Genomic DNA, 25,000 nt, shown 5'->3' with positions numbered 1-25,000 from the left:
ATAGAGACTTTCAGAGCTCCAACCACAGATGGTCCTGTAAATAAGCCTCACCCCCGATTTTTTACTTCAATTTAGAGAAAGAAGTGCGTCTTATAGATGGACCTTGTTATCATTAGCATAACAATGTTCAATGACCAAGCTTTCACAAGTCTTTTGTAGTTGAATCACATTGGGATGACTAGACTAAGTACTAACGCCACATACGTCTTAGTCCCTTGTCCAACTCCGAAATTAGGATTAACTGTTTCCGTCTTAAGAATGACACTTCTAAATATTTTACTCTGTCTACTGCCAGATGATTTTACGCATCGTTGGGGGACAGTGCAGCCTCGGTGACTACGTTCTGTGAAACAATTTCACTGGATGCTACACAATGGCACACATGTTGTAACAATGTATCTCTTCCTATTCTTACTATATCAGGTTCTCTTGGGACTGGAAAGCAGGGACTATTGAAAGCTCCAATAGTAATAGTCCTTTATTCACTATCTTTAATATTAGAAATATGATAGTATCACAGAAATTAAAATATCAGCATAATATGTAACACATCATGTCATGACATCAAAACACAATTGAAAACTATTTCAAAGCGTATAATTTAGTCCCACACTGAATAAAGTGCGGGGGACCTACATGTAGACAAGCACACGATTTGTTCTAAGTTAGTATTAAAAAGAGAGTGTGTTAGTGAGTATGAACCGCCTACACAGGGGATCTACATGAACATGTAGGTCCCTGAGAATACTCTCAAATACTGCAACAGTCTACACATCTTTCTGCATGTTCAATGGCCCTAAATCCCCTCTTCAAACACTGCTATCTTAAACATGAGCCTGGCTACCCTTTCGTTTTTTATATCAAGGATACCTCTTGCACACTGTGTCCACACACAATTAGCCCAAAAGTGAGTCAGTGACACAACATCAGACGTATCAGTGAATGACCATTGGTTAACAACACTTGACACAAGAGCCAGTGTTATTGACAAATACAATAAGACTTCAGTTAGTAATACATTATTTTGTTACAAAAACCTATAAAATGCAATCCTGGACCAAAGAGTTAATAATTTGTCCATTTTTCAAATTATTTTGCAGACCATAACTTGAATCTGAAAACGCCACTCCCCATTCCACCCAACACAACGTAATTCAGGGAGAACTGCAAATAACATTGTTTTAGGAGGAAGGGGAGTTGTGATAATTATTAACTAGAAATTTAGTTACATTTTAAAGGAATGTAAAAATGTCTCAATTTATTGATGTTGACTGCACAATGTAGATGCTTCAATGTGAATGTTATAGCATGACATACCAAAATTGACAACATTGTGTATAACATCTATTGTGTTCATTTGTCCTTCGCATGCTTCTGTGATGTAACATGAAAATGTTCCTTCTCCTTTTCTGTCCAACAGAAAGGCAACAAACTAAAAAGGTATTGCAATCACAGACATAATATAAGACAGTCAAGAACAGTAGGTATTTTTAGCTGAACATGAACACTACATGTGGATGCCAATTAAGCAACAGAGGACGTTTTCCGTGTTTCCATAGCCTTATCTAAACATGAGGGGGAGTTGGGAGAATTCAAGACACTTATGCAAGCCCGAGACTCAGTTGAGGGTTTGCATAACTGTTGAGAATTCTCCCAACTTCTCCGAGTGTTTAGATGAGGCTATGGAAACAGAAAAAAGTCCTCTAAAGCTTTTATAAAATATTTCTTAAAGATAATTCTAATCAACAATTGAAGAGAAATGCTGGTTTTTTTACTTCTAGATTGAAACAGATTTTCTTGATACATGCTCATATTTCCTTACAACCAATCAAAACACGCGTCTGACAACATAACCAATCAAAATTCATGCGATGTCACAGCCGTGTTTCCATACTCTCAGCTAAACACACCTATTGACCAATGAGAGTGTGCGTACTATCCTAATTATTTTATAATTATGTGTAATTGCTGATGACTGTCAAGTGGGAACAAGTTAATCACAAGTTGAATATTCTGACCGCATAACATAAAGACCCTTAGGTTACGGGATGCATTGTAGATTCATTTAGGACTACTTGAGGGTTTTGCAGGAGATTCTCATCATTCTACATTGAAGACTAGTGTCAGTGCTACCTAAATTAAATTGGATAAGTTTAGTTTACTACATGTATACATGTAAAGTTGGAACAGAAATACTTGAACTGTTACATATTTTTCGTTTATAGTTACAGTTAACCCTATTCTTGGGGTCTGGTGCCAATGATGAGAAATAAAACTGAACATTTCCACATATTTTCGGCATCTTCTAAAGGTTGGCTTTGAGTGGTTTTTCATATATGAAGTGGCACAATTGCATAGATTTACAGTCACGTTTTACATTGTTTTGTTATATCCGGTTAATGTTAAGGATTCAGTTTAATATGGCAGACCGATTGACAATTACTCCTGATAAACCCCTTGACATTGAAGTCTTGTTTGAGTATTAAAATAAGCCAGTCAGAATAAAATATCTTACCCTACGAGTAGGTGACATTTTAATCACAGGAATTGAGACATAAGGATATCTCTCCTGAAGTTCATTTTGGTTCAGGATGATCTCTGGCTCACCATATGTTCCATCTACATAACAACCAAGAAAAATACATGATTACAATGGGATACGATGAAGGATGGCAACCACTCTTATCTTGAACTGTCAAAGCCAAACTTTTTAAAGGGAAACTCCACTCCGGCAAATGAATTTTAAAATCGCTTTCTTTCACTTTCAATTTCCTGGGCACGACCACCTTAAAGAACTGTGACGTGTTACGGTTGCCCTTTAACCAGGCCTTCTGATAGGGTGCGATGAAAAAAAGCAAATTGTGCGAAATTTGCAGGGCAGATGATGCGATTAGAAAGGCCAATTATGCAATAAAGATTGTAAATTATGCGATTTTTTTCTGAGCAATTTTAAGCTTGTTGTTCAAGGTTTCTTTTTACTGCCCTTAAGATATTTTGAACATAAGGGAACAGTAATTATGAATCTTGATCGACATTAGTTGAGACAAGTAAAAAGAATGCGGTCTTCTGCACTATTGGTGCACCACGTTAAAAGTTGAAAGGGAACAGCTAACAAATGAATGATCAATAATTAATTCCTGTATGCTACGACTAGCTTCTTACACTTTGTTTTTGTGTGCAGTATTATATTTCTGAACGGATTTGCTAATCTGAACAAAGGGCGTGTTTGTGTTACACCAATTGGCGACTCTTTAAGAATGAGACTTGTACCAGGCCCCCCATATGCAAAATAACGCCTTGAACTTTGAATATTTACGAAATTGAAGGTAACAAAGGCTTTTTAGCCGTTTTCCAAGGTAAATCATCTTAAAAATGGCTTATAAGAAACTTGTTGATTAATGTTTTATTTTATGAATTTTGTGTGTTCTTTTGTGAACGATGCGCTTTTTCATGAATTGTGCGATCGGATGCGAATTGAGGTCGATTGTGCGAATTGATCGCACCATCACGTAATATCAGAAGGCCTGTTTAACTTATTGTTTTGGCACAAAGGGCTTTTGTTTTTGAAACAACAGTCTGAGAGCAACTGCAACACATAGTATTCAAGATCATAACAAACAGGAAATTTGAAACCAAAACAAACATTTTTGAAATTCACTAGGCTGCGAGCAGTCCTTTCAAAAATCAGCCGAGTGGCCTTCTTTTCTGAGGCAGTCGTGTTTTGTCATGCAAACAAATAAAAAGACCAAGAGAATCGAACAATTTTCATTGTAAAAGTAATTACTATGTTCTGTGGTTTAAAATTATTTTCTTGCTTTAGTGTAGATTCCCTTTAATTAAAGATGGGCAGTCTTTCAAATTAGATACTAGAGAGAATGAGGAATGTGGCCATGAAAGTACACCATGGGCACCAGTTGTTCAAAGGGTGGACAATGCTATCCACAAGATAAATCACCATCCACTGGATAGCGCACCACTATCCATTGTTTGAACAACTGGCACTAGGAGCGGGGTGTGCAGAGAAGAAGAATATTGCGATATTAAAAGAATACGTTATGCCAAACTTGGGAAACAGACTGTCTTAGACTAGCATTTCTTTTGCTTTTGACTAGTGCACTAAATCTTTTTTTCCCATTTGTGTATGTGTGTAACTTTTTATCAAGAGTAGAATCATCAGTCATGCATGATGATGATGATGATGATGATAATAGTTCAATGCGATCACAAGCCTGCCTTTCATCACTGATTTGATTCGCATTAATTTGTTGATTCTCAGTTTACAGTGTCCCCAATTAGTGCTCCAGGGCAAGACAACTTTCCTTTTTTTCCTGAATCCTGAATATACAATTCATGTACCGGTAATGAATAATTATCTTTAAGTTTGTGGATAAGGAAGTTTATCTTGCATTTAGCCTTTGGACCTCCTTACCATGAAGACGAAAAGAAATGAAGGCTTTTAGTTAAAAAGTATTATCTAGTTAGAAGAAGGCATTTTACCAACCTTCTAACATCTTCCGTCTACAATAAAGTGGAAGAGAGAAGCCCTCTGGTGGATTGCTCAAATAATAAACAAACCCATCTAATTCCTGGAAAACAAAAGAGAACAAATAAAAACCAAGGTTGATTTTCATTCAAGTATGCATAGTATGCCAGAAGACAGACAAAAGACAAAATTTAAGCAAGACATTGGAATAAAGCCCTTGGCCCTGTCTCACAAACTTTGCCAGGCAGGAAGGAACCTACAACAAAAAAGTAGCTGTTTCCAATCTCCAGGTCTAATTTACCTAAGGTGACAAATTACCTCATACTCTCCATAGGGGTCCCAGAATCCTCCCACATTTTACCTTGTACCACTGGGTAAAACCACTCTAAATCAAAGTCCCTCAAACTAGATGTCCATAAAATAACATCCTTTCAAAAGATACTTGTAAGATGTTTGCATACAGGTAAGAAGCAATAACATCAAGATTGTATAAAAATAGAAAAGTTCAGAATGATGCTCTTTCAGGTGACCTGCTGAATAGTTTTTGATTCAATCACCCCAATCATTTCAGTTTTCGAGCTCCACAAAGTAACAGAACAAAAATGTTTGTTCATTCCTGTAATAAGAAGCCTACCCAAGGAAAGATATACACGTGTTATCATGGTTAATTTCATATTTGGTTCAAAATTTTTAAAACTAGCTAGTTTAATTTTGACTTTTCATTAATTTTGTTTCAGATTATGATTATAAATTACTATTAGACAGCGAAACATCCAAATTGAACTGGTTGGAAATTTTTTTAATTGAACCACAACACACAAAACGTGTCACAGAATTAACACTTTACTGCAATTTTTGCACAGCCCTTCTGTTTATGCCGCTAACTAGTAATTTCGATGTTAGCACTGTCCAAGGCTTTTCAACAGAAGTCACAATAATTAATTAAGGGATGTAATACTAGTACTTCCGTTAGTTTTGATCATCTAGAGCTTTTACAAATATATGACTAGCACCACCTTTTTAACAAATAAATGATTGAGCACCATCCATTGCATAGCTAATTACTTCCTCAATATAATCACCTGGGCACCTTAGAAATATATCTTAGACTAGCATAATATTACATGTATTTGAACCTAATAAAAATAATACAGAATACTTCAAAAAAGCTCTTTTACCATATTTATCTTCTAAGAACTACTTACCTACAAAAATACTTTTGATATTAATGTTACAAGTTTAAAAATTTAGAGTTGTGGGCATTTCTGTACATGCTATAACCCTGTATTTTGCTACACTTATTTCTTGACTTTCCTTTTCATGGCAACATCTGATATGTATTTTTATCTCATGAATAAACCATTATATACCGGCCCGTCCGGCAATTCGTTAAATTATTCCTTTTTTAAAACATTTATTCCTACATCACGCCTAATGTTTCAAAAGCAGGCTGAATATGAAACTATCTTTGATTCGCTCTGACGAAGGGCTAACGCTCGAAACGTTAGCTTTTAGAATCTCTGTACGGTGGTCAATTTACATTACCAATTCCGTTGATAAAACCAAAATTTTTGTATACTACTTCCCCATGGCAATGCAGCACCACAGTTTCTTCAGAAACTATCCCCTTCTATCTTCAGGCTGGTCCATCAAACCTCTTACTGAGCATGAGAAAGCACTATATACATAAATTATACACTAAACTGTTAGTCTTGAAACCAGGAAAACACTTACTTCAGGCACTGAATCATCATCACAGTATTTTTGTACCCAGTCAATCATTTCCTTTGTCAGTTTTTCCTGGAAACTTTCTGTATCACCCAAGGCCTCTGCTGCAAACCTGAAATTGTACAAAACAGCTGTACAAGTCATGTACATCACCATTAGACTAAATAGAGGGACCTCGTTTTGAGTGTAACTGGATGTTGTTAACCTATTTGCGCCAAAAGCACCCCCATTTGTCGAGTAAAAATTGTCTGCTGTTAGACAGAGTAAAATCTACAAGTCTTACTCTCAGGTGGGGACTGTCAGGGTTAAAGTACAGTATTATTATTAATTTTATATTCAAAGCATTAAGTGGTGTGGGTCCACATGTAACCATTTATAAAAAGAACTACGTATATACATGTATAATTTATTGTAATAAACCCGTAAATTTAAGTGCCATACTTAGTTAACTTGTATATTTTTAGCTCCATGCTTAGTTAGAATTAGATGTGAACTTAACACTGTATCCTACCTGCCTTGATTTTTGAAGGTAAATACATATTCCAGTAAGATAAAAATGATATGTTTCGTAATAATAAAGTGTTGTTGTTGTTGTTATTGTTACATCTCCAATCTTTTGAGAAAAAAGGTATCTTCTGTTACTGTACCAGAAGTTCTTTGCGATCCAATGACCCTACTTTCTTAGAGGTGCCTCGCAAGAACAACTCATAAGACATTTGGCGATCAAGCATTTCCCTTTACTGTGCAGTCCATCCACATGGCCTAAACTTCCAAAGATGATTAAAATGGCTTAGAACTTAGCTACTTTTAAGAAACAGTTTTAATTTTAATTACATAATTATTTTTTCTTTCATTGTCAAAGAAAATGTATTATACTATATACATTATAAAATTTTATTATATACACCTACTAGAGGTTTAAATAATATTATTATCAATATACGCCGCCAAATAGAAAATCGTCCTCCTCAAAACACACGCTCAGCGGGCCGCAAAAGACTGACAGCAGGCTGCTAATGCATTATCAGCCCTACAGCCCTACAGTTTCCGTTAACTTTGTGATGATTCTGTTACATTTTCAAGGTTAACTTTGTGATATACCTATTATTTAATATAGACGATTCTACGCATTTTTTTGGTAATTTTAAATAAGTTCACTGGACTGAGTTGATTCTTTAATAGCTTGTTCAATCAACACTTACATGATGATTTGAAGTGACTTTGAATTTCTTATTCACTTACAGCTGTTCAAGATGCTAGTACGCCCAGTACTACTCTACGGATGCGAGGCATGGAAAATGACAAAGGTGGAGGAAAAGAAGATGGACGCATTCCAGTTTGTGTGCCTCAGACGAATCCTCGGAATTCGGTGGCCACAGAGAGTGAGCAACGAGAGGATAGGGGATATTACAGGAATAAATAAGACCAGTGATCAGATCCGCAGGAGGCGCTGGAACTGGATCGGGCACGTCTTGAGAAAAGATGCAACCGACAACTGCAGGGTAGCGTTAGGGTGGCAACCAGAAGGGAAACGGGCAGTAGGTCGACCAAAGACCACGTGGAGACGAACTGTGGAAAATGAGCGAAAGAGTGAAGGGTGGAACAGCTGGAGAGAAGTCAAAGTCATAGCGGAAGACAGAGTGGGTTGGAAGACGAGGGTTGCGGCCTTATGCGCCTCCTGGCGCGGAGAGATCTAAGTGCTAAGTGTAAGTGTGTAGCTTGTATTATTAAAACTCGCATTCTGGATATCATTTGGCCTTGTTTATTGATAATAATGATAATGACATGACTTTTTTCGGGAACTCAAAAAGTCATGTTATTCCCTTATTAATGAAATTTATCCCACCTGTTTTCTGCTTTAATGTACTTCCTCACATCCTAGATTAAAGAAAAAACAAAATTCACAACAGCTATAAATTCCCATCAGGCCATCACTACTACTACTAAAAAATCCCAGGTGGGGGGCAGAGTCTGAACATGAATAATAACATTTGTGCAAAGGTTGAGAGAGACAGGTGGAAAAAATAATGGGATACCGACCCGTGATAAATTCCTTGGAAATTTTCAAATTGTCTCGATATTCCACAGACTCTCATAAATTTTAATCTCTAAAAGACTTCCTATGTTGAAAACGTGTACGTAGAATTTGTGCGGTACAATCAAGCGTCTTTGTTAATTTATATTTGCCGATGGTGATCAATGTCTGACAACACCCGGCCAGTTATTTGCGTGTAAATAGCGTGCACTGCCTAACATGCCTAATTCTCAAAAGGATTCCGCCAGAGGAAGTGACAGATAGAATTGACACAACCACGTGAGCTGCAGTATTTCAGCCGGTTCTGACTCACCTTGGAACCGCGGTGTTTAAGCCAGGAAAAATCATCCTTAAGTTCAACTCCGTGGACAATCTGATGGTTCAGTACTTTCTTCGGGTTTGGCTCCCCCACTGATATTCCAAAAAGCCTTGAAATAAAACTCAAGGAGGATAAGCCACGAAAATTAGAACCAACAGAGGTCAGTGGTCCCAGAGGAAAAGTCGAGATTTTCGCCAAGCGGCAGACTTGCATGATAAAAAGGTTAATTAAGATGGCAGTGAAAAATTAAACTTTGCAATAATTTCTGCATGATTCTATGATCGGTATTTTCCAAAGATGTTTTTTCCTCCGTTTTTAAATTTACCAGTCTCTTCGCTCCAAATAAATACAGAAAAATCAGCGGAAATTGATAGACTAGGAATGATATGTTGTGTAAATCTATTAAAGTTTCTCTGACGTTGGATTGGACTTGGAAAAGTGGATTGCAAGCTCTAACATTCTTACAATCGATAAATATTTGCAGTCAATTACTCTGCTTCTGCTTCCAATACTTCTAATGTCAAAACCGAAAGTAGTCTCGATTTCCGCCGCTCTCTCGAGTCCGGTTTTCGGGGAGCGCGGGCCCCTTTGACGAAACAGCGGCTGGTGAATTAGTAATGGCGACTAAACGGCCTAAACCGAACGACTGCAACACTGTTATCATCCTTTCTAGCAAAAATTTATAATGGTAATAGGACTTCGTGTCGTCCAATTTGGTCTGTAATCATACGAGTGATTAACAAAATCGGACGATATGATCATAATAATATTTAATATTTAATATTTCTATAGCGCTTTTTACAATAAAAGATCAAAAGCGCAAATACCAAATTGGACGACACGAAGTCCGAGGGTGTTACCAATTAATCATAACCATTACAATTTCCGAGAAAACAAAATTAATGCATTACTTTTTCACTGTCTAATGTTAGAAATTTGTCCATTTTGGAAAATCCCCAGTTTGGTAAGATAAGTGGTTCTTGCTATAGTTATTGTGATAAATTCTGCGATTGGTGGATTGAGCTGGGTGCACTTAATATGATTGGTTGATGTAACTGTCCGATTTCAGGTATCCGATTACAGCCAACTGTCGAATTTCAACCCTACACAATGATTAGTGAAAAATAAAGTAGTTAATGCACCAATCAAATTTGAGAAAATTGATTAGTCCAAATATCAAATCCCTCACTACCAATTAATTAACTGCACACTTTTTCAGAAAGAAGGAAGTCTCTACAACGAACTATAATAGTAACTTTACAAAACGAGTTTCCAAAAATGTCCCTTCTTCTTGCTTCATGTCATTTCATGAAAACTGACCAGAAAAAGCCATCCCTTAAAAAAGTTCCGTTGTTTAAGCTTCAGAAATGCAAATAATATAAAGTGCAATCGTTGAGCATAGGTAACTAGTAATATTTAGACCCGTTTTAAACGTCGCATTTTACATGTGCCAAATATGATGCAAATGAGCGAAAACGATAGATTTTTCTCATTTGCATTACTCGTCACATGTAAAATGCGACGTTTAAAACGGGCCTTAGAGGTTCAAACATCAGCGTCGAATCGCAACTTTTGTTGTGAAAAATGAGTTTTGCAGCGTTTTGAGCTCTGAATTTGTGGGAAAAAAGCTCACAAATGTTCTCATTCCATGAAAAAATTGTTAAAAACGTAAGAACTAGGGGTAATCGAAGCTTAGGCGAGTGCGTTCGATGTTTGTAGGACGGTACAGGTTTGGTACAGGTAGCAACTGAGGGGGGAGGGTGGATGGTTCGTGCGATAGGGAAATGTTATTACAGTGGAACCCCGATACAACGATCCTCGATATAACGATATCCCCGGTAAAAAGATAAACATGCTATGTCCCGGCAAAAGTTACAGTAAAATGTATGGGACAGAACCCCGATATAACGATCTTCAATATAACGATATTCCCGATATAACGCTGAGTTCTTAGCGTACCGAGCGTAAAATCTTCCCCGATATAACGATATTACAGCATCAGTACACAGATAAAACATCAAATGTTTAAGTTTTGTTTTGTTTTGTTTCCCTTTTACGATTCATACCACAGACTTTATTGTGTAACCTTGATAACGTCTAATGCTTTAAAAATTGTGAGTCATTTGATACTCATTACAAGTTTAATTAAACAATATGTACAGTAGTAAAAAAGCACATGTTAATTTTACCCCGATATAAAGATATTTTCGGTTATTTTAAGGCAATATCGTTATATCGGGCGTCTCGTTAAAACGATACCTCGATATAACGATCTAATTCCACTGTACTGCATCTATGAACGTGACAACTTGTTAGACGTAATCATTAACTATTTATTTGGAATTCTACAAGTAGACAACTACTGAAAATTACTCTAAAATGAAACTATTACTTGCAAGTTTTTTCAGCTTGTGGTATTAAAGACCTAAGATTACTTTTCTGTGCTGAACGCTTGGACAAAATAAATTCAGTTTGTTGATTTCAATGCCGTAAATATCACAAGTCATGATGAAATGGCGCGCCGACGAGCGTCATATCTCGGTAGATTTACTTTGTGGCACAACGGCCGCCAAGCTTCACAACTCGATTGATTTACTTTGAGGCACAACGGCCACCGAGCTACACAACTCGGTAGATTTACTTTGTGGCACAACGGCCGCCAAGCTACACAACTCGGTAGATTCACTTTGTGGCACAACGGCCGCCGAGCAAAACAAACCGGTTTGATGCAAGCGCGAGGAGTCGCACACATTTTCCAAGGACAGTGACGAACCATGCTTAATCCAAAGTAAAATTTTACCGACTTCAGTTGACAGACCTTCAGCAATCTTTCAGCTCTTTTCAACGATGAACGATGGAAGATTATCACACCTCCCCAAACGCTAGAATAATGAACGCCGACGACGCACAAATCACCACGTGCGATAGTTCGTCAAAGTGAGGCAAAACGTAACCAAGCGCCTCAAAGCGAGGCAAAAGTGTGTCGACGAAAATGCAATCTCGAAAAAACTTCCCTTACAACACAAATTAGGTGTTGCGTTCTCGTACCTCGAACGCAATTAGTGTCATATTTACTCTTAAGCGATTTGCGGCTTTTTGGTTGAAGTCTCTTTATTAATTATTCATCGAAAATGACTTCACGAGAAATTAAATGTTTTGGGAATTGACTAACAATGCCAAATGAAGTTCTATTAGTAGCACATATTTGCTATTCTTGTTTCCTTTATCTCTTCCATGACGAACAGTGTATTTCTGGCAATTTGTATTGAATTTTAAGACTTAACTCTTGTCACATTTTTCCGGTCTTAAATTCTTAAGCTGCTTAAGTGGTGTTCAGGAAAATTTACAAGCCTGATACTTACCGGCGGAGCTCATTCTGATCGTCAGGTCCCTCTATCACCCAAATTAATTAAACATCATCTGCACCCAAAGAGCAAAAACAAAAACCCTTTTAAAAAAAACCAATGTGCGGCTCTCAGTTCGTGAGTTTTCAATTTAACAACCAGTTCTTCCCTGTCAGTTTTCTCCTGAGCAGACACTACAAAAAGTAGCGACGCTCCCACAAGTGTCTTTTTATGAAATGGATATACCAAACGGAAATGTTTTGAGCCGTATCTCTCTTATATGAATCTTACGCCACATAACATGCTTTTGTCCTGCGAAGACGTGAGTGCAAGATGTACGCTTGCGTGCCATCTCTTTGGGCTTCTTGCCGGCTGCAACTCCTCACGTGGACATTATACTGATGCGTATTTAAATCAAAGCGGTTAAAGGGACGGACTTGAAGCGATTTCTGGTCAATATTAAACATACTTCATTCTTTACAGTTAAAACTTTGATGACTTTCAAAACCTTTCTGCATTATTTCTTACACGATCCAAGTCACTTACCTAATTAGCGTGTAGACCGCAACATTTCGACCGCTCATGATTCAGGCAAAAAGGTCGACTGGTTACGCTTCTACCTATCACATCCCGATCACCGAGATACATATAGCACCGCGTAACCAGTCGACCCGTTATCGCCTGAACAGTAAACTGTCGAAACGTCCAGGTATACAAGCTAAGTGACTTCGTCTTGAGACAAGCAATCATAGGTTTTGTTGTTTATTTACTACCCCGATGACCAGTAACACCTATTTTACGATATAGAACAAAAGGGTCATCCAACACATGTTCTATTTTAACCTTTACACGAGTTACTACACAAAAACATGAAACTGAACGTTCACTAGACTGGAAACGTTTAAAATTAGGTCTTGAACGAAACACTTTCTTACTAGACATTCGATTCCGAAAGTAGGTAAATATATTCTGAGCAAAGGAATCACTTTGGACTTTATTTTGTGGCTGCCAGCAACGGAACGACTGAGGAGCTCAACAGCGTCCGTTGGATTTTTAGTGTAATACTCATAATGGTCATAATGGCGAAACAATTTCCCTTTAAGTGGGCTATATTATGACCTATTCGCGTTTATTGTCAATTTTTTAACCACAAAGTTTGGGAAGAGTAACCTTCGATTCAGCCCTATATGCAGTTATTCAAGCTTTCCCTTAAGCTGAGTGTGGCTTTCTTGAAATCTTGCCTTGAGGGCGCCATAAATTCTTTTGTATCTCACAAGAAAGACGTATGAAAGCTTTGAGACTATCTTCTCCTAGCTAGTCTTGAAATTGAACATGTTAACAGACCACCTTTTCAAAAAAAAAAAAAACCAGATCCCAGTTTCACAAATAACAATTTGGGCCTTTAAACTTTTATTCGGGACTTGCGAGAGGGGCTCAGTGGTGTATGGCATCCTTTCGTTCCGACATCTCTAGTTAAATTACTCAGTGTCACTCCTGATCAATTGACGAGAAAAACACTAGTACTCCGTGAGCTGGCCAGAACAAGTGATCGCCGATGTGACTGTCCTGAGCAGGTTCAAACCGCACATCCATTAACACAAACCTGAACTATTTGCCATCTTTTACCTTCCCTCTTCCCACTTTCGGTTTGTCAAATATTAGGTACAGAATGTAAGGTACATGAAGGTAGACACGGTATTTGGCACCGCTGTCAGGCATTTCTGACATTCCACCCGTGCACCTGCAAGTTTCAAGACTGCATGCAACGTTTAAGAATATTTTGTTTCTGACCTTTGATTAATCCTGATCGCTAGAAGATTACAGCTTCCTCAGCATAAACAAAAGAGAAAATCTCTCATAATCTTTTTTAGTTACAAAGATCATTTTACACGTCCGATGAAGCATAGTTAGTACTACTAACTATGGATGAAGTTACTCACTATAGCTAAACTAAAATGTTCACGCGACTTGATTGGGAGGAGATCATTCTCTGATTATTCTAGTAAAAAGAAGCGGCGATAAACTATACTGAGTGTAATTAAAAGCTGTAGACCACTGACGCCCATTTTAATGTTCAGCGGAAGTGATAGAACTTTAAGTCAATGAATTGCTTTGGTTAAGAGATAAACCATATCCGAAGAGGCATATCATTGCTACAATAAATTCCCCAGAAAAGCGCATGTGTTGCTAAAGCCCCATACGTATTTGCGAAGCCGAAGTCGTTTTCAAACTCATCTATCAAGCTTTTAGGGGCAGCTGATGTTATCAAAAGCAGCAGTCGCTTTCTTAATAGCAAACTTTAGCGTTTTATTATTGTCATGATTTGAAAATTCCCTTTAGAAAGTAATTAAAAATCCATTAGCTGCAGCATGTTTCATTATTATATATCTTAATTATTTGTTCTGTGAAAGACAGATCCACTAATCAAACTTGACCGGATTATCAATACATTTCAACAATGACGCGAGAAAATGGGTATAAAAGAATGCTTATCTGCAAGTCATTTTAGCACATGGTCGCACGTACTTTCACAGAACTTAACTCTCTGGAATTTTTCCTGAACTCTTGATCACAATGAAGTACTCACCGTCGGTGGCTTTCCTCTGGCTTTTAGTTTCAAGTTTGCTCTTAGTTGATCATCAAGAAGTAGATGCATACGCCGTTTGGCCAAAGCATACTGGAAGCGGACAAGGCAAGAAATTGTTTAAAAAATCTGATGAGGTACATAAACTTAATTAATGTGGACTTTTTTTAGAAATAGTTTCATGAATTCGGGTTTGCCCATCAGGAACATCAATAAAAATGGATCCTGGGGGCCAAATTTGACTTTAAAACTTTGACGGTTACATCTATTAGTTTCATAATATAGCTACAGTAATTTGTCGTAAAGAAATTGTTCCTATTGTGTCTTTGTGAGATCCATACAATGACACGATCCTTAGCATGGTGATTTTAACATTATACTTTCATTTATAACAAGAATTCGCTTGATAAATTCAATTGTTTCGTTGTGTTCATCCTTTGAATCTTCAAAAGCTCCTCTACGAAACATAATAGCTTTAAAGTGGTAAATAAGAGCAAATATTTATTCTTAATATGATCTACCACAAGCTGTGCTTAGCATTTTCACGTCAAAATGTTGTCACCTTTGCGCTTATTTTCTCTTTTTCTATTCGCTACTTTCCATTCCGTTGATCATATTGTTCCCTTAATTGTCAAAGTAAACCTCTTGGGAAAAAATATTAGAATTGATGAGTCAGGAAAAGAAATGAGTATAATTAAAAAAGACTGAACTGGCCTGCCTTTCAAGAAAAAAACTCCACCATAAAAACGAAAAATTTGCCAATTTTAACAAATGCATGTAAGTTAAATACCTATTTTGCTCTTATTTCAAAGAAATTTATCAAATACTAGGAAATCTCAGCGATCGTGGGAAATCACATGTAAGACTTGACAAGTGCGTGTTTGTAATCGATCTTTGAGCACAATAAAGATGGCATTCATTTTGCAATGAACTTACACACCTTTGTTTCGGGTAGATTTCTTTGTTTTGTTTTCATTTATTATTATTATTAATGACTTTCAGAAGATGAGTCACGATTTTTTGTACGTCTTTTCTTGAGAATATTTCTCAAGGCAGTGGGCTAGCTACTCAAAGACAAATTGGAGTTCTGGTGCTCTTAAGATAGGAGGTATCGAAATTTCTGAAGAGTTAGTGCTGTTGAAGTGAAACGCAAACGCTGAAAAAAGTTGCTGTATAATCATATTTTTATATAACACATAATGCTACAGCATTATTTTTAACGCTCTTTCTTTCTATTGGTTTTATATTTTTCAGATGGACATTTATCGAAGAAACATTTGTGAGACTGCTCGTGCATTGAATTGCAACGAAGATGATGATCCACGGGAAAACTCACACTGATAGATAAACTCGATGTTTCACGCATTTGTAGAAAAAACAATAAAACGTATTTTAACATGAGTTTTAAATAAAGTGCTGTAATTTGTTTTTCCGATTCTGACTAGAGGATACTAGGAAAAGTGCCATTGAGACAAACAGGAATCGGGGGAGGGGGGGGATACTCCCTTATATGGGCTATATAGGTATGTGAGGCGCAAAAGGGTATGATTTTTTAGCCCTTTTGGTCTGAAATATGGTATCGATTTTGACCATTTTGGTCTAAAATAGGGTATCATGGTTTGTGCACTCTCGTCTTGAATTTGGCTATGTTCTTTACACGAGTTCTTCTTCATAATTAGGCGATAAGACCATTTCCAAATGTTCACGCCAACCGTGTATCCGCCTTTTTAATAAAAGCGTATATTTATATAAACATTTCCTTTAAGATTGGTCTGACCTAGGGAACTGATACAGGTCTGATATAGGGTATTGATTTAAGGGTCGGGTCTGAAATAGGGTATCAAATTTTTTATCAGGTCTGAAATAGCATAGAGAAAATCACAGTTTTTGGTCTGAAATAGACTGCAAGGGTTTCAGGAAGCGTCCCGCACACTCCCACCCAATTTTTCTTATCCTTTGTGTTGCGAAAAATTTTGTGTCTATTATCGTGTATGTACAGAAGCTTGAATAATTTTAACTGTTGTTCAGAGCGGGGTTTTTTTTTAGCTTTTTTTTTTCTGTATTTGGATGTGATGTAACGTACCTCGTGCATTTTCCCGCGCGTGCAGCATCGACCATCGGTTTTGTCCATATTTGGGCAAAAATTGGTGTTAAAATCCAACAACAAAAGCAAGGTGACACACGCTAACACATCACGCATGCGCACAACCATTTCACCTGGTCAATTAGCAGCCATGGACAGCTGTTTCGGCCTTGCTGGGCCTCATCAACATGGTGTGGCTAACGTCCCAGGCGGGTTTTTTAAGCACCGCTTTAAGTGGCAGCTTCACATGCAATACTTGAGGTAACCTGGGTTGGGAACCGCAAAACTGTTCTCCCACGGTGTGTTGGTCACACCGGGTTGGTAGTTACACGCTTCAAAGTCATGTATTGATAGCACTTTCGAGCATTTTAACAAGGCCATAAAGGCACAATAGTAAAAATTTTGAGCTTAAGCATTAGCATAATAGCAAAAAATAAAAGAATAATGTGCCAAATCCTAGATAGGATATGATATGACATCACGTGACATGACATGACATGATTTTTTATATTTGATATAGATTAACAAATATAGATGATGTGAGAATCCTAGCGTGACAAAAACAGAAATCCGATCCCGTTGTTGTGTTACCTTAAAGGCTCTTTTGTTGGTGACAAAAATTTCTCTACCCTTATAGCCAACAGACAGCTGTCGTTGTTTTCATCTTTAAAACATCGCTGTTAAATGTTCCCTAAATCTTAACAAAAAACCAGCTGTTACTTCTGAAATTCAACAGAGCTAGTTGAAGCAAGCGCATGGGTTAACCCCGCACCAAATGCTTCGCGTTGCAAAAAATCCTTCAGATGCGTGCTTTAATTCGTGCTTTGCTATAAACCCCAACCGTGAAGCAAATGAGTGTCTATTTTATTACCACAAAAACATCCAAGTCAAGAACATAACAAGTCTATGGTTTTATTTAGGTGACAATTCCAATTTGTATTAAAACTGCCAATGTCAAATATCAAGTCACTAATTAAAGTCCACGAGGGTGGAATCTTCATATTTGCATCTTTTCAGGTTCAGCATCAATCATTCGCCATTCGTTGATTCAGAGTTGTCTCCCAAGTCGCAGCTTAGTAAACGCGCAGCCTCACAAATGTTCTTTCGGGATGGCGCGAACTGAAACTGAAGACACACAATCGTAACGTTAACACTGAGGCAACCACCAACGTGAGCCATAAGACCAGTAATCTGAAAAAGGTTTTTTGACAACATTTTTGCCATTTTGTCTACTCTGAAAGATAAAATCCTCAATCTCTAAATTCCAATTCGTTCCGGATGAAGGACCTGCCAGCAAACCACTTCCGGGTGAGTGGAGCTTCCTGGGTAAATATCTCGAACTAAAAGGATTTTATTGAAGGGGAAGCTTCACGCGTTTCAGAGCGAGGATATCCTAACAATTTCACTGAAAAAATCAACCCTGAAACAAAAGGTCTTCTCATTGGTTTTCGTAAAGAAATATGAAAAGAGTCTCTAATTGGTGCATTCATGTTAGCACGAGGAGTGAGTAGGCGCCGTAAGGCTCAAATAGCCAATTTCTGGCCATAAGAACCCTACAGCGCATGTTCTCCAACATAGAGTTTCCAGAGCCTCGGGTCCATGCGCAATACTGTATAACATCCGACGCTCTGGTGACGAGAATGGGTCAAAAGTGCAGGAGTAAGGCTTCGGAACTTTTAAGTGAGTTATAGGGCCTACTTTCTCTCAAGAAAAAGGTGGCCGACTTGGCGTGATATTTTAAAAAAGGTTTATGGTGTGTGAGACCCCTTAAGCCGAAACAGCTATAAGTCAAAAAGTGGTGGAACATGTAGACTTAGATGTAGATCCAAAAGTGTCTTGCTAAAATTGCTAGGGAACAACTACGAAGAAAATCCTACGATTTGTCACCATGCAAGTACATTCCGGCAAACCCTAGCCTCGAACAGTTGAAGAAATTCTTACCGTTGTCACTAAAACTCCCTTTCTCTCTTCCGAAAAGGAGAAGTCATTTTCTGACTTCGAAGTCAAGATTAAAACCACTTTACGGAACTTTGCTGTTACGAATGTAGCCCAGGAAACAAGACAACAAGACGAAAACGATGACAGAACGCATCCGTAAAAAAATTTGTTGAAATATTTATAAGAATTTAATAAATCATTGGTAGCTAACTTCAACTATACAAATTTCGCCCGGCGAAACCCAAGATTTTTCGAGGTTTGTCGAAAACAAAATATTAATTCGCAAACAGGGATTGCGGAAGGATTATTTATGCAATTTTTGGCACCCAACAAGAACAGCTAGGGCAGCAATTAGTTTGCTAGAAAGGCCGCTTGAGAACGTAATTTTCCCATACCAACTTCTGAATGGAAGCTTTTATTTAAATTTCGGGTCTCAGTCAGACAAATTCTTCCCGCTGTTAATACTATAAAGAAAGGAAACGGTCACTATGCATTACAAGGTATGCGAGGCTTCAAGTTGAATTTTTCTTTTGTGTGCGTCTGACTACGTCGACATCCAACCAGGCAGACCAAGAGGTCAGAGGAGCAAGTGTAAAACACCTATCTGTCTCTTAACTACTTGAAATGATCTCAAAGATAAGTGAATTTTATAAGGCACACATCTCCTCAAGTTAATTCTTTAGAGAATTAAGCTTTGCCTTTGAGAATGAATGATTTGATCAAAGTATACTATGTTTAAAATCGGAGTGTATAATGAATACACAACGGTGGATACTTAAGAGAAAAGTTAAGATTTTTTTTACCCCTGATGAAGTTTGGCGCATCTGTCTTTTCCCACTCATGGCAGGCCCAGTAAGTACGGCTAGTGCTTCAACTTCCTGATAAGATGTTAGTACGAACGCTAAAGACAAGATACAGAACACAACCAAAGAACTCCAGAGCTTGGCCATGGTCACAGAAACTCTTAAAATCGAGACAGACTTCAAATTACCCCTCGTTGTACTTGACTCGTCCGCGTGTATCAGGTAAAGCACAATTTGCTCAAGGCGTTGTCTTTAAATACAGCTCCCCTTCGTCATTTGTCAATGATGTGTTCCTTTTTGATTAGCATTGAAAGCAGTCACAAATTTTGCGTCCCACTGGTACTTTCCCTTAACAAAGACGTTTAGGAAGAATATTATGCGAAAAAAGCATGACCCTGAAGGTTCTAATGAGCAAATGGTTTATGCGCTGTTTCACCTGCAAGCATTTAAGATTAATTATATTCGGCCGAGAGAAAAAAAAATCCTCACCTCATGAGCAGGCACAACTGACTTACGAGGGAAACAAAACGAGGGGACTTTAATTTTTATATCATTTATTATATGTTCAAGAATGGCTCAAAAAAGGTATTATTAAACATTCTGATTTTGTAAAGTGTCCGAACTGTTAAATATCGACAGCGAAAATTGGAAATTGACGGCTTTTACCAACACCGAGAAAGCTATTAGATGAAAATCTATTAGTTTCTTTTGCATTTATCATGCAGCTGGCATTTAAAACTTTGCCAAACAAACAGGATATTTAATTGAACGATAGAAATTATTATTCCTCACTGACACATGAACGGAGGAACCCGGAAAGAAGTAATAAATTTAGGACTAGGGTTAGTCATTTTCGTACAGTAGGGAGTTTCGAGATCAACGATCCCACACCTCCTAATTCAGTTCCTGGAGAGTTGTGCTTGATTTTAGAAGTTAGACAAACCGACATAATGACGAAAAAGATTAATAAACCTGAACTTGCAATTTTAAATGAGATTTTCGTTACCGTCGCGTCGTAGATGCTATAATTGTGTCACAAGTTTACTAAGATCCCTTGTGAAGATGTATATACATGGATTGAGCAGCTAATTCTACAACTGTTTTATTGTTGGTTCCGTATATACGGCGTGTAAATTGGGACCTTTTTACGAATGAAATTTGTTACCCATCATTCATAAAACCAATATTTTTGCTTGTTCTATTCTCAACCATTTAATTCCAGTTGTTAAATTGTTTACAAATTATTCTGGTTGATAAAGTTCTAGCAACAGGGGGCATTGACTTTGGTAAAGCTGATCAAGCCTTTGTAGTTGTCAATGACCGTATAACTTTATCAGTTGCCGGGACAAGTCGCTATCCAACAGTTTCAATCTTTGCAAAGATTCAAGTATTTGCTCGCGTAATTGTAAATATGCATACTCTAGGAACATCTAAGTAAAACTAAAGGGGTGTTCGAGAACCTTCGCAATTGGTGTATACAGCGTGATATAAATATTATTATTGTCATTCACAAAGCCGAGACCGTTCTCTCACAGATGTGTATACCTACCAACCTGTTGAGGCGCAGGTATTTGCTAACGTTCTAAAAACGTAAGCTCTTTCAAATCTCATGTTACTTTTTCTTTGCCAATCGATGCTCCAAGAAACATGATGTTTTCGTTTGCAGCTGTTCAAAAAGGGAAACCTAACGAACAAATTATAGGGTCTCAGAGGGACCGTGATTTTGAAGTTCCCCTGCTCACTGATGGATAAAGACCGTAGAAAATTTTATCTTCTTGAAGAAAGATACCATCCGCCAACCTCCCAGCGAAGTACTTATACTTGCGTCCTGAAATTGCTAATATGCAGACCTTTTTGATCGGCAAAAGTTGTAAAAATAAACCTTCCAAAAGTCCTTGGTTGCGATTCTTTTTAGTAGAGAAATGAAATGTGAATAAAACTACTTCAAACAAATCTTCTGTTAAGTTGCTTCTGTGCAAATTTTGATTTTCGACAAAGGAAGCGCTTGTGCAAATAGTCTTGGATACGATTTTCCCCATTCCCAAATTCTTTGCTCTGGGGTCATTCCTTTACATCTCGTTCCTGCGCAAATCTTCTCTTAATCAGGAAATTGTTCGTACTTTTCAAGATTTATCCTCTGGAACTAAGTACAGAAAGCCACAATTTGTCTGTAGCATAACTAACCTAAAAAATTACACCGGAATCTCTATGGCAATGATACAGTTTCAATTTTGTTTCGGTCGAAGAGTTGCTTTGTTATATAGCTTTGAAAATAAGCTTTCATCTCTCGGTGTGGAATTATAAAGACTGAGGCTCTTGAAAACCAAAGACAGTCAAACATTTCGTTAAGTATTAATTCTGTCATTTCTTTTGTTTACCCTTAGGGCTTCAACACCTCTTTGATCTTTATAATTTTGCTCAGAATTTGTCAGGGGGCACCCACCTTATTGCATGAGCAACGAACTTGAACTCGCAGAAATATATTGGCAAACAAACGAAATCCAAGGGCGTACTTAAATACAGCTATTTAGTTTTAGTTTTTTTTTTTCGAAATGAATACAAGCTGTGGTCTATTTGACACGTCTGTCGCTTTGCACTACTTTTTCTTCATCGTTTAAATTACTGAAATGTAAAGATGAAGCTTCTAATAGCTACCAAATTTAACAAATGGTGATCTATCTTATTTTAACTCGTCCCTTTTTCGGTAATTTTTCAAAACATCCATGACTATTTCCTCTGAAACAAAAGACAAAAACGATTTGCCACTTTCTTATTTAACACACACCCTCACATTTAAGGGAAATTAAGGCCTTCTTAAACAATGCAATTCGATTTAATTATTGAAATATTGAAATTTTGATAGCAAATGACATATGATGAAGCGATTGTTGATTTTCGCCGAGACGCTAGTTAAAAGACTTTCGTGTCCAAAGCGTAGTCGCCGCGAGCCTTTTCTATTTTTGTGAATTACTTCTAATGCCGTGAGCTAATGACAACTTGTGTCAGAAACTCAAGGAACTAAATATTTTTAAGTATATCGCCTTTATTTTGAAGATAATCTGCACAAGAAGATGACGTTTTATGACTTAACTGAGTTCTCTTAGGTCATAGCAGTGTGCAACACGAATGACCTTAGTTTAAAGGGAAATGTATCGTTTTTTCAGTGTATAACTGTAAAATGGTAAAGAAGGTCTTCAAATTAAAAGATAACCAAAAAAGAATAATGCAGTTTTATAACCTAAGACAATTTTTTTGCATTGAAATCATTTTCTGTCTTTCGTCTTAGAGGGTGACGTGGATGGAGATGGATTGAGGTTCTCGCGTTCAGATCTACTGTCAGACTTGTCGACCAATGATGTATTACATTCAGTTCTTTCAGCAATGCACTCTTTGCTTAAGAATCTTTTCTATAAGAACGTTCAGGTCTGAGATAAACTAACATTTTAAGAACATACTAATAACACTACCCAAGGCTGTGGATCAGTTAAGAAGGTCTTCATTTTTCTCATTTGTAATTTTTGTTTTTGTGAGTCTTATACATGAATAACGGTAAAAGACTTTAAAACAACAATGTAAAGCTGTTGTTTTAAAAAGGCCCAAGGACGTTTCTTTTTAACATACTAAAGAATGTGGTTTTTTGTTATTGCATGATACACTAGACAACACCTCAGGTGTAGTCCAACCTAGTATACCACGCATGCATGCAAATTTAAGAACAAGTAAAGAACGTTTTCAGGCCGCTCAAATCTCAAAAGGTAAAATAAAATAAGAAATTTCAGCTTCAGCCCCAATATTAGACGTTCTTATAAAAAAAGAGAGTAATTTATCCTGCATTATTTATCACTTTCTGTACATGACAAGTAATGATAACAAGGAATTTTTTGTAGCTTTGATCAGAAAAAGCAGAAATCTTGCGACTTAGAGAAACTGAATTAGTCCTTTTCAAGAATGTTTTATTTGCAAGAAAAGTATTTTTCCGACTGCAACCTCCTTCCCGTCGTCAAATAGAAGGTAGTAAACCTTGTATGCCAACTAGGCGCGAGGAGGATTATATATGTATATAAACCTCTGAAGCAATATTAAGTTGAATCCCACTAAAGGAATAATTTGAGGAATAACTCGAACTTTCCTTAATCACATGTTCATTGTTGTTACGAAAATAGCCATAAAAGGATAAGAGAACTCCATTGATATATAGCAAAGGAAAACAGGTGACACCAATTACTACCGCCCACTTTAATACCTAAGGAGTATATTTTTGATGCCTGTTAAGCTCGCTCTCGGATAAATGCTCGTATGCTATTTCAAAAGAATTTCCATTGCAACCAATTCATTCAGTCAATTGTATGTGTACTTAACGGATCCTGGGGCGCTTTTAACATTCTCAGTTTTGAAATTTTCTTGATCGATGCGCCGACCAAGCCGATAAAAATATCTTTTTGCTGTTAACTTGACAATCGGCTGATTTCCAAACAATTATATGTACCTCTTATGCCATTGCTAAAGAAAGGAAAAAGTTGAGGCAATCGCGAATTTCGTGAAGCATCTACTCGCGAGTGTATCCCAAATTAATTATAAACAAAAAATGTTATGACGAAATTCATGATCAATAACAGGATAGACGCATGAAAAACTGACATCAATTTGTTTTAAACAACTAATGAAAAGATAACCTTTTCCACATGTACGTTTTAATATTATTGAAATCAGGCCTGGATATACATCGTACCATGAATTCAATGCGGAATAAACGATACTCGAATCAGTAAAACCTGGTATCATTTAACTTTCATCATGTAATCACAATGGGAAAACCGGTGAAGTTTTTCCAGTTCTTGTGGACTTGTTCTTGCTTTGTTTCATTCTTATACAGCGCATTAGCCTCCATTGCAAGGTAGTTCTAGTCCAATACTGAGAATACGAATATGGTCTATTTCACCAGCTGCAGCCTGTATAAGCAGGTTGCGACGGCAGCAATTAATTGCGTGAGAAGAATGCTGGGGCCGAGAAAAGTGCTTTTCCTTTTCCCTAACTTTTGTCTCTGATTTTTCCTCAACTCACCATTCACACATACAATATTCCCCGAAACTAACTACCTGCTCATTAATGAATGTTTTAGTTTAATAGTGGAGAGAAACCCATTCTTGTAAGGTGGATTCTTCTATGAACACCAATTAGGAAAGCCACAAAGGTTGCTAGGTTAACTGCTGCTTCATGTATTACTGTTAAATAGCCAAGCCACAAAGGTTGCTAGGTTAAGTGCTGCTTCATGTATTACTATTAAATAGCCAAGCCACAAAGGTTGCTAGGTTAAGTGCTGCTTCGTGTATTACTATTAACTAACTAGCCCAACAAATGAAAACAGTAAGCTCAACAAATTGACCTGCTCCCAACTGAGTGGCTTCAGGTAGTGCGTTTCACAGGCATCTGACACAGTGGGCATGGGTTCGAATCCCGTCGAAGACGCCTGAATTTTTCAGGTGTCCTATAATCTTTAACCACGGCACAATTCATCAGCATTCTAAAAACAATTTAAAATCATAAACCAAGTATGGATAAAACTACGTAACCTACCTTTGCTATCCAACCCTACTGTATTACAAAATGAAAGCTGTTTTTCATGAATGCTGTGTTTAAAAGAGTGGCTTATATTGCGTCTTTGATCAATCGTTTGAATTGAGTG

At 37.3% G+C, this 25,000-nt stretch overlaps 1 protein-coding gene and 2 long non-coding RNA genes across 3 annotated transcripts in view; 1 reads left to right on the top strand and 2 right to left on the bottom strand.

Moving 5' to 3' along the window:
* Positions 1 to 8,926, bottom strand: part of LOC137979626 (dipeptidyl aminopeptidase BI-like) — a 31,929-nt gene extending 23,003 nt beyond the window's left edge. The window contains exons 1-6 of the mRNA XM_068826939.1: positions 8,560 to 8,926; positions 8,058 to 8,089; positions 6,218 to 6,323; positions 4,502 to 4,586; positions 2,516 to 2,619; positions 1,318 to 1,432 (exon numbers count right to left, since the gene is read on the bottom strand). Coding sequence (XP_068683040.1) covers positions 1,318 to 1,432; positions 2,516 to 2,619; positions 4,502 to 4,586; positions 6,218 to 6,323; positions 8,058 to 8,089; positions 8,560 to 8,778 — 661 coding nt within the window. The 5' untranslated portion in view covers positions 8,779 to 8,926. The remainder of the gene's footprint in view (positions 1 to 1,317; positions 1,433 to 2,515; positions 2,620 to 4,501; positions 4,587 to 6,217; positions 6,324 to 8,057; positions 8,090 to 8,559) is intronic.
* Positions 8,927 to 14,381: 5,455 nt separating this feature from the next.
* LOC137979646 (uncharacterized) lies at positions 14,382 to 15,894 on the top strand. The gene is made up of 2 exons (XR_011118375.1): positions 14,382 to 14,630; positions 15,748 to 15,894. It is a non-coding gene; the product is annotated as an uncharacterized lncRNA (long non-coding RNA).
* Positions 15,895 to 17,463: 1,569 nt separating this feature from the next.
* LOC137979435 (uncharacterized) lies at positions 17,464 to 19,796 on the bottom strand. Its single transcript, XR_011118332.1, has 2 exons — positions 19,318 to 19,796; positions 17,464 to 17,701 (listed from the first exon to the last, which is right to left on the bottom strand). It is a non-coding gene; the product is annotated as an uncharacterized lncRNA (long non-coding RNA).
* Positions 19,797 to 25,000: the final 5,204 nt, after the last annotated feature.

This window comes from Montipora foliosa, chromosome 12 (assembly GCF_036669935.1).
Source record: "Montipora foliosa isolate CH-2021 chromosome 12, ASM3666993v2, whole genome shotgun sequence".
Taxonomy (NCBI): Eukaryota; Metazoa; Cnidaria; class Anthozoa; order Scleractinia; family Acroporidae; genus Montipora; species Montipora foliosa.
Note: the sequence above shows the minus strand (reverse complement) of the source record. Positions and strands in the feature narration are given on the sequence as shown.